Source organism: Trachemys scripta, chromosome 2, assembly GCF_013100865.1.
Source record: "Trachemys scripta elegans isolate TJP31775 chromosome 2, CAS_Tse_1.0, whole genome shotgun sequence".
NCBI lineage: Eukaryota > Metazoa > Chordata > Testudines > Emydidae > Trachemys > Trachemys scripta.
This window is the reverse complement of record NC_048299.1, coordinates 157,050,014-157,058,965: the sequence shown is the minus strand read 5'-3', so window position 1 is coordinate 157,058,965 and position 8,952 is coordinate 157,050,014. Positions and strand designations below refer to the sequence as shown.

General features: G+C 64.6%; 1 protein-coding gene across 10 annotated transcripts in view; it reads left to right on the top strand.

Annotated features, from left to right (window-relative positions):
* Nucleotides 1-8,952, top strand: part of ANK1 (ankyrin 1) — a 146,117-nt gene that overhangs the window by 130,378 nt on the left and 6,787 nt on the right. For 6 of the 10 annotated variants that reach the window (XM_034762038.1, XM_034762036.1, XM_034762037.1 and 3 more), the window contains 5 exons: nucleotides 351-425; nucleotides 1,685-1,816; nucleotides 2,459-2,605; nucleotides 6,843-7,398; nucleotides 8,104-8,386. In XM_034762038.1, the coding sequence (XP_034617929.1) occupies nucleotides 351-425; nucleotides 1,685-1,816; nucleotides 2,459-2,605; nucleotides 6,843-7,398; nucleotides 8,104-8,386 (1,193 nt within the window). The remainder of the gene's footprint in view (nucleotides 1-350; nucleotides 426-1,684; nucleotides 1,817-2,458; nucleotides 2,606-6,842; nucleotides 7,399-8,103; nucleotides 8,387-8,952) is intronic. The other 4 variants (XM_034762035.1, XM_034762042.1, XM_034762043.1 and 1 more) reach the window with 4 other exon arrangements.

Sequence of the window (8,952 nt, the reverse complement as noted above, 5' to 3'; positions counted from 1 at the left end):
AGCCTGCCCCGCCTATCCACCCCCCAGCCTGCCCCGCCTATCCACCCCCCAGCCTGCCCTGTCTATCCACCTCCAAGCCTGCCCTGCTTATCTGCCCTGGGGTGCAGCTTCCCCACCCCCCTGCCTATCCATCCCTGGCCTGGCTTCTCCTCCTGGCCCTCCACAGCCCACTGGTCACAAGAGGGAGGGGCTGGGCCCAGTGGCTTAGCTGCCCCTGCCCTACCCCACACAGAGGGGAGTGCAGTGCTTTCTCTGGGTTCTGGCCGGGTTCCCTGCCTGCGACCACACCGGGCTGCGAGTAGGTAGCAGGGCCTGAGCAGGGACAACTGTGACATGCTCATATCCCCTAGGCTCTCTAAGCGGCACGGAGAAGGCTGACATGAAGATGGCTGTTATCTCGGAGCAACTGGGCCTCAGCTGGGCTGGTGAGTCTGTGCCTGGCGCTCTCTGCCCCGCGGGGATGCAGACTCCGGCTCTCTGCTGCTCAGTGCACCAGGGCAGGCTTTGCTCACGCTGCGCCCAGGTCCCAGCAGGGCAGGGCAATGCAGTGCGGGGCGCTGCCCGGCCCAGCTCGCTCTGACATAGAATCAGGTAGCTGGGCTGACAGCAGGCACGAGTTTGCGCTGCCTGTCCGGTGGTGGGACTGTTCTGGGGGCTGTGGAGCAATTGGAGGCTTTGCTTGGGCAGCCTCCTACATCTGTGGGCACCCCAACAGCAGCACATGGCTAGGCTGCTGCGGCAGGTGGCTGGGTGTGTTCACTGGGAGCACCGGGTCCACATCCTGCTCTGTCTCCCTGACAGCGGGGCTAGGAAAGAGAGTACAGTCCCAGACAGTGTGCATGCACACCGGTGCCCCGTCCCCTTGCACGTCTCCGCATGCTGGTGCACCGTCCCCTTGCACGTCCCTGCATGCTGGTGCATTGTCCCCTCGCACATCCCCCTTGCACATGCCCATGCACACATGCCTGTGCACTACCTCTTTGCATCCACACCAGTGCACCACTACCTTGTGTGCCCATGTACTCTGGTGCACCGCCCTCTTGTGTGGATGTGCACACACACCTTCACATGCACACAGTGCTGTGCACCGCCCAGTGGCATGGATATGCACTCTTGTGCACTGCTCTCTTCCATACATGCAGGCACGCACCTATGCACTCTGCACACCTGCTAGCACGCGCACACACCCCATCTCTGTGCTAGCCAGGACAGGATTTTGCTCTGCATTTGTAAGTTTTCCTGCTTCCTGAAGCAGGGCAGCGAGGTCTTCGGCACTGGGTCCCAATCCGGCAGGGGCAGTGCTGATATTGCTTGTTACATTACAGCCACGGCTACCAGGAGGCTCAGGAACTGTCCTTCCTAGCTTCTCCCTAGCTGGAGCAGTTTGTGACCCAGCTGCAGGCAACCAGACTGAGCCCAGTGGGCCCAGTTTCACATCCGGTGACACTAAATTTGGACCTTCTGCCCTTTTACTCCCCACCCCTTCCCATTGTTCTGTCACACGGGCGGGATGTCAGCAGCTCTGGGTGGACGTGGGTGGAGACACGTGGGGGACGGCTGGACCTGGGTGGCATCCCCAGGGCTACTTGCCTAGAAGTGTCTCGAGCAGAGGTGCTTCCCCCTGCTGTCTTTGCTGCACGGGAGCCTGGGATGATGCCTAATGCACAGGCTGTGTTTCCTACAGAGCTGGCCCGGGAGCTGCAGTTTGGGGTGGACGATATCAACAGGATCCGGGTGGAGAACCCCAACTCCCTGCTGGAGCAGAGCGTGGCCCTGCTCAACCTGTGGGTCAGCCGTGAGGGCAAGAATGCCAAGAGTGGGTATTTGCCACCTTCTGCAGGGGCGGGGGCACAGCTAGCACCCCAGGGTTCCACAAGCACTCTGTGCCGCCAGCCTGGGGCTGTAGCAGGCATGTTGGCCAGGGAGCTGGGCCGGGAGTGGGTAGGCAGGGTGAGCCGGGGCGCCAGGCCAGGTGTGAGTAGGTAAGGTGGGCCAGAGAGCTGGGACAGGTGGTAGATATGCACAGCAGGCCAGGGAGCTGTGCCAGGCATGGGTAGGCAAGGCAGGTTAGGGAACAGGGGACCACTCTATCCTATCCAGTCTTTCCCTTCAAAAGAGGCTGGGCCAGTTTACCCATCCCATGATGGAGCTGTGGGGCCGGCCCATCCATAGACATGCAGTGCTTCCTTGCACACGCCATGCTACGCTGGCTCATACGTATGCAGATGTGTGCTGCTGGCTTCTGTGCACAGCTGGCCTGTGCTGGGTCACAGGTCTGCATGCGTATCTGTTCCCAGGCGGGTTTGCAGTTCGAGGATGGCCGAGTCCTTGGGCTGGACCCTCTTTCCAGAGGGTGGGTGAGGCTGGAGTGCCATGGGTGGGGGCAGCGGGGATAGAGCAGCCTGGCAGGGATGGGCCTGTGCTGCCTTTTGATGACACCGGCTGCTCCCCCTGACAGTGGAGAATCTGTACACGGCCCTGAGGAGCATCGACCGCAGCGAGATTGTCAACATGCTGGAGGGCTCGGGCCGGCAGAGCCGCAGCCTGAAGGGCGACCGGCATTACACTGACAAGGACTATTCCCTCTCGCCCTCCCAGATGAATGGTGAGTCCCTGGCACTCGGCTGTGAACCCACTGGGGACCCCATGCTCCCGCGGGTGAGTCCCTTGGCAGGGCGGTCGTGACATTGCCCTGGTGCGTGGTGACAGCCAAGCAGAGACAGTCACGTCACTGAGACCAGCGGCCCTGCCAGGCTGCTCTGCTTCAGCCGTGCTGAGGAAATGCGAGTTCTCACTGACATCAAGACAGGGGAGCCTCGGGGGCCTGGGACAGGACTTTGAGCCTGCCTGGGCTGCCCACAGACTGGCTGAGTGTGTGGACAGAGACAGCAGCCTCAGACCAAGGGCCAGGCCTGCGTGGCTCTGTGCTGTGACCAGGTGTGAGTGCGACCCAGGTAGACATCCCTGCCTCAGCATGGCTAAGAAAGTGTCGATGCGGCAGCACGAGCTGCCCAAACCGGGCACCCTGGGTCCATACCCGGGTTGCTAGCCTGGGCTGAAGTCTGCAGCACTGCGTCTGCACGATTTGTAGCCTCCCGTGCTGCAGGCGCCATAGGGAACGTCTGCACTGCAGTGGGGGTGGGCGTGCCCGTACTAGCAAGGAGCTAAGCGCCCCAGGGCCAGTCCCAACCAGGCTCTAGGAATGTCCTGGGAGTGGCCTGCCCCTCCTGCCGCCCAGCCTGCAGCAGCCACACGGCTCCTTTTAACATGCCCATACGTCTGCCCATGCTGGAAACGACCCCTCCAGCTCCAGTGTAGACTTACCCCACCCTGTAAGGCCTGACCCCAGCTCTCCAGCCTGCACCCCCATCCTCCTTGGGCCCCTCAGGCTCTTCAGGCTCAGCCTGGGTTGCAGCGTGTTACTAGTGAGCGGACGTGCCCTGCTGGCAGGTCTCTGCCCTCTGCCTGCCTTCTGCTGCGAGCTGGGCTCACACCACTTCTCTTGTAGCCTGTGAAACCCTGTGCTGGGCAGCAGCATGTGATCAGACAGGGCTGAGGGCCGGGGGCACGGTCAGGTGTCTGCAGTAAGTGTCATGGTCCGGTGTCCCTTTGGGCCCAGGCGGGGGGGGTGAGGCTGGGTGCCGGGGGTGTGGTCGGGTGCCAGCCTTGGCGGCAGGAGTCCCTTTGGGCCCCTGTGCCTTGCCCTGGGGCGTAGCCATGAGCTCTGCATGCTGAACGCTCTCTTCCCCCTTGTTCTGTGTTCTCTCATACACGCCATTCAGGGCTGCCAGGTGCAGGCCGCTCCTGTTGATCACATCCTGTCACCTTTCTCCTCTGACCTCCTCCTGACCTCTTGTTCTCTCATCCTCCTCCACTGCCTGTCTCCACTGTCTCCACCTCAGCTGAGCCCTGGGAGAGCCGTCATCCTGCTCCGGCAAGTGCATGGCACCATGGCACTGCCCCCACCTCATGGCTGTGTGTGTCTGTGTGGCCCTCCATGTGCTTCCCTCAGCAATGCTCCAGGGCCGGCTCCACACGGCACCCCCAGCCCCCCCGCTCTGAGTGGGAGCCGGGCGAGCAAAGCCACCTGCCTGGTGAAGAACCCGGGTGCTGCTGTGCTGTACCAGGCCTGGCCCTAACTCACTCTGTGCCCAGCCCAGCGGGTGATGGCCCGTGCCCAGCACTGAGCCCATGGCCCAGAAGGGTTAGTAGCCAAACGCCCCTCAGAGGGAGTCGTGCCCCCTGCAAGGAAGTGTTGCTGGACGCCCTGGAACAGCTGTGGTGCAACCGGCTGCCTCAGTTAGCAACAAGCTGCCAGCGCGGCAGAGCCCTGCAGAGCCCTGGGCAGCACCGACTCTGGGCCCAGCCAGCAGAGCCCCCAGGCTGTGTGGGCAGCAGAATCGCAGGGGCCGTGCAGGCTGAGGAGGCAGGTGACACATTCTCCGGGTGCTGATGTTGGGGGAGAGGAGGGTGGTGTGGCTCAGGGGAGCTATGAGACGGGTGTAGGGCAGCCCCCGTGCCGGAGCCATTGCAGCCTGGCCAGTCTGTAGGGAGCGACCCAGGCCTGTTCCCTGGTTTGGGCGAGAGGTGATGGCTCTGGAGGTCTGGTCAGGGTGTGCCCAGCATTGGGCACGTCTTGGCTAGTGCTGGTGAGTGCCCTGCTGCAGGGTAAGGACAGCTCTGTGCTGCAGACACGAGCTCAGATCAGAGCCAGTGACTGGGTGCCTGGCACCTGGGCAGAGCAGGGCATGAACAGGCGGAGGCAGCGTGATGTGCAGGGCTGCCCCGTGCACTCAGCCACAAGGTGCAAGGACTGGCCACACTAGCAGCCCCAGAGTGACCGGGGCGGGGTCCTTCATGCCGGAGCCCCAGGGCTGTATGGAGCCAGTTTGGTTACAGGGCAAAGTGCCAGTGCAGCCTCAGCGCCAGGGCACAGCTCCCTGCGGAAATGCCCGTGACGTGCTCTCCGTGGGCATGCAAATGGCAGCAGAGGTGCCACCACAATGCCCCCTCCCTGCCCACCACAGGTGCTACTGGGATGCCCCTACCCTGCCCCCAAGTGTCCCCAGGACATGCGACGCCCTGTGGCCATCACTGATGGTTGCCTCAGGGCTGTTGGGTAGGAGAGATGTCCAGAGCCCTCCAAGGCCTGCAGGGTGACTGGGCATGGCCCATCCATGCCCCACCACTGCCCAGCCGCATCTCCATTTTAATGCCTATCTGGGGCTCAGCGGGTGGCTCGGGAATTGAGCAGCTGCTGCTGAGGCGTTGGGTCCCTGTGCACGCAGCCTCCCCCATGCACAGCTGCTGCGCCTATAGGGCAGGAGGGGCCTGGCTGGCTAGCTCTGCCTGCAGCCCACAAACCAGCCAGCCCTGATCAGAGGGGCTTCCGAAGCTCCCACCCTCTTGCCTCTGCCCCATTCTGTTTGGGAGCTGCAGTCCAGGGGGATCCTATACCGTCTCTCACAGAGCCAGGCCAGAGTTCAGCCCGGAGGCTTAGCTATGTGGAGGCACAAGATTGGCAAGGGGGCACTGCGGGTCGGAATTGAGAGATCTCAGCAGGGATGGGGAGGGAGCCCAGGCAGGTCTAGCAGGGGGCTGGGGGACACCAGCAGAGCTGTGGGGCAGGGGAGCCCAGGGCAGGGTTAGCAGGGGGCACCGGCAGAGCTGTGGGGCAGGGGAGCCCGGGGCAGGGTTAGCAGGGGGCACCGGCAGAGCTGTGGGGCAGGGGAGCCCGGGGCAGGGTTAGCAGGGGGCACCGGCAGAGCTGTGGGGCAGGGGAGCCCGGGGCAGGGTTAGCAGGGGGCACCGGCAGAGCTGTGGGGCAGGGGAGCCTGGGACAGGGTTAGCAGGGGGCACTGGCAGAGTTGTGAGGCAGGGGAGCCAGGGGCAGGTTTAGCAGGGGGCACCGGCAGAGCTGTGGGGCAGGGGAGCCCGGGGCAGGGTTAGCAGGGGGCACCGGCAGAGCTGTGGGGCAGGGGAGCCCGGGACAGGGTTAGCAGGGGGCACCGGCAGAGCTGTGGGGCAGGGGAGCCCGGGGCAGGGTTAGCAGGGGGCACCGGCAGAGCTGTGGGGCAGGGGAGCCCAGGACAGGGTTAGCAGGGGGCACTGGCAGAGCTGTGGGGCAGGGGAGCCCAGGCCAGGGTTGGCAGGGGAGTCCGGGGCAGGGTTAGCAGGGGGCACCAGCAGAGCTGTGGGGCAGGGGAGCCTGAGGCAGGGTTAGCTGGGGGCACCGGTGGAGCTGTGGGGCAGGGAAGCNCAGGCCAGGGTTGGCAGGGGAGTCCGGGGCAGGGTTAGCAGGGGGCACCAGCAGAGCTGTGGGGCAGGGGAGCCTGAGGCAGGGTTAGCTGGGGGCACCGGTGGAGCTGTGGGGCAGGGAAGCCTGGGGTGGTTATAGCAGGGGGTTGGGGGGCACCAGCAGATCTGGGGGGGGGGCTGGCACAGCACCACACCGTGCACTCAGGCTCCAAAGAAGTAAAACAGGTGTGCCCGCCCCTCCCAGGAACCCAGCTGGAGGCAGCTCACCCTGCCAAGGGGGTCCTGTTGTCTAACTCACTGGGACCAGCCCAGGACCAGGTGCTGCCCGAGGCACCCGCCTGCCTCCCCGACACATCCTAAAGTGCCCTCAGGCTGCCTGTGTTCCTGTCTCAGACCCTCCCACTGGGGCACGGGCAGAGCCGCTAGGGGAGCAGTGCAGGGCGCTGGGGCAGTGGCTGCTCTGGGGCGCTCCTCTGCCCTGGACTGTGACACAGGGAGCGCAGCACTGCCCCAGGGGCTGAGGGCAGCTCTCCGTGTCTGCGGAGAACAGCTGCTGGAGCTGTCGCCTCTGTCTGCCCCTGCAGGTTACCCTTCGCTGCAGGATGAGCTCCTCTCCCCTGCCTCCCTGCAGTACACACTGCCGTCCCCGCTGCGTGCAGACCAGTACTGGAACGAGGTGGCCATCCTGGACGCCATCCCCATGGCCCCCACTGAGCAGGACGCCCTGCTGGAGCTGTCCGACATGCAGGTGTGGTCCTCAGGGCTCACCCCCTCGCTGGTAACTGCCGAAGACTCCTCCCTGGAGTGCAGCAAGGCCGAGGACTCGGACGCTGTGAGTGAAGGACGCTTCCCAGGGCAGCTGCTGGATGACGTGCACGGCCCGGACCACCTGGGCTCACTGGATCTGGCTGAGGACGACACAGTGGATTCAGATGCCATGAATGGCCTTATCGACCTGCTGGAGCAGGAGGAAGGTCAGAGGTCAGAGGTGAAACTGCCAGCGTGTGAGCGCCAGGCCGGGCTGGCGGGGGAGCAGGGCTCGGAGGATGAAGTCTCTTTTGTTTCAGGCCAGCAGAGGGTACAGGCCAGGATCCTGGAGTCGCCAACTGTGAGCCGAGTCGTGGAGAGGAGCAAGGGCAGGTAATGCTCCCTGGCCAGGCTGCCTGGAGCTGGGCAGGGCAGCCCGAGGGACCCCTGGGGTGCCCATGCCATGGGGCAGGGCCCTGGGGGAAGATGGGCAGTGCAGCTGCTGCGCTGTAGGCCCCCGTCTGAGCATGCTGCCCCAGAGAGCCGGGCGCGCACTGGGCCAGGGGAAGGACTGGATCAGCCAGGGAGCTGCCCTTGGCTTTGGGGAATCCCTCACAACCACCTGGGGTGCCAGCCCAGCTCCAGGGGATGGCCGTGGTGCTCTCGTTGGCAGGGAGCTGAGCTCCCGACGAAGGTGCTCTGCCAGGGCGGAGGGCTGCCTGGCAGTCCCTGCCACTCCTTGCCATAGTGCCTGGGGCAGGCAGGGGCAGGGCGTGCCTGACGCTGTGTAGCATGGAGGGCCTGGCTGGCTCCCGCCCCTTCCTCACCTGCTCCTTGTGCTGTCAGACAGGGCACGGCTGCCCGTGGGTGTCTCCGGAGGGCATCTGTTGCTCCGTGGGTGGGGTGGGAAGTAGGATGTAGGGCTAGTTCGAGATCCACATTACAAACAGGGACTCTGAGTGCAAAGACCGGTCAGGAGGTCCGACAGCCTGTGCGGGGCAGGAGAGCGAGGCTGGGCCCACACGGGGGGCACTGTGCCGGAGGGTAGAAACTGACGGTGTCTCTCTCTCTGTCCTTGTTCCTCTCTCTGCTGCCCAGGCTGAGGGACTGGAATGCAGAAGGCTCCTTTGTCTCCTGCCTGCAGGACCTGCCTGAGGGCTCCTGGCAGGAGGGGGTCCCCAGAAGCCCACGTCTGCTGCCCAGAGCGGCCCCTGGTGCAGCCCCCCAGGGGAGGGGCCAGGAGCAGGTTCTGGGGCCCCCGGCCGAGCGTCTGCGAATCAGCCCCCCCGAGGAGAGCGACTGGCAGCCCCAGCACACGAGGACCCAGGACTACAGCCAGTGGCTGGAGGCGGCGGATAGCAGCTTCTTCAGGCAAACAAGGGTACGAGGGTGGCAGCGAGAGCCAGCCCCCGGGGGCTGGGCATTGCAATAGAGCCCACTGGCTGGAGCCCCTCGCTGTGTATGAGGCCCACGGCACCCTCGCCGGGGGCCAGAGCGCACACAGGAGTGAACGCCAGGCTGCCCTGTCTGGGGAACCTGCGCTTCTTGAGCAGAGGCACTAGAGCCTGGTGATCTGCCCAGCAGCTGGGGTCCCTCAGCAGGATAACCCATGCTTTGGACAGAGTGCTGGGTGAGTGCCTCCCGCTGCCCTGCCCCCAGCTCCGGGCACTGCCCCCTGCCAGCCTCCCTGCCCTGGCTCCTGCGGGGGAAGGGGCCCAGAATAGCCTGGCTTGTGCTAGACCCAGGGGTTTGATTTCACATATGAGCCTCTGCCTCTGTTCTTCATTTATAACCCAGACAGCCACCCTGCATGCTTCCTAATTGGGTAGCTCCCGGGGCGCCTGCCCTCTCCGGGTCAGCCAGCACCAGGCATAGAGAGTCCAGAAATAGAGCTGGCCCGGATGGCCTGGGGCAGGGCTGGGGTTTTGGGAATCCTGCCATGGCCAG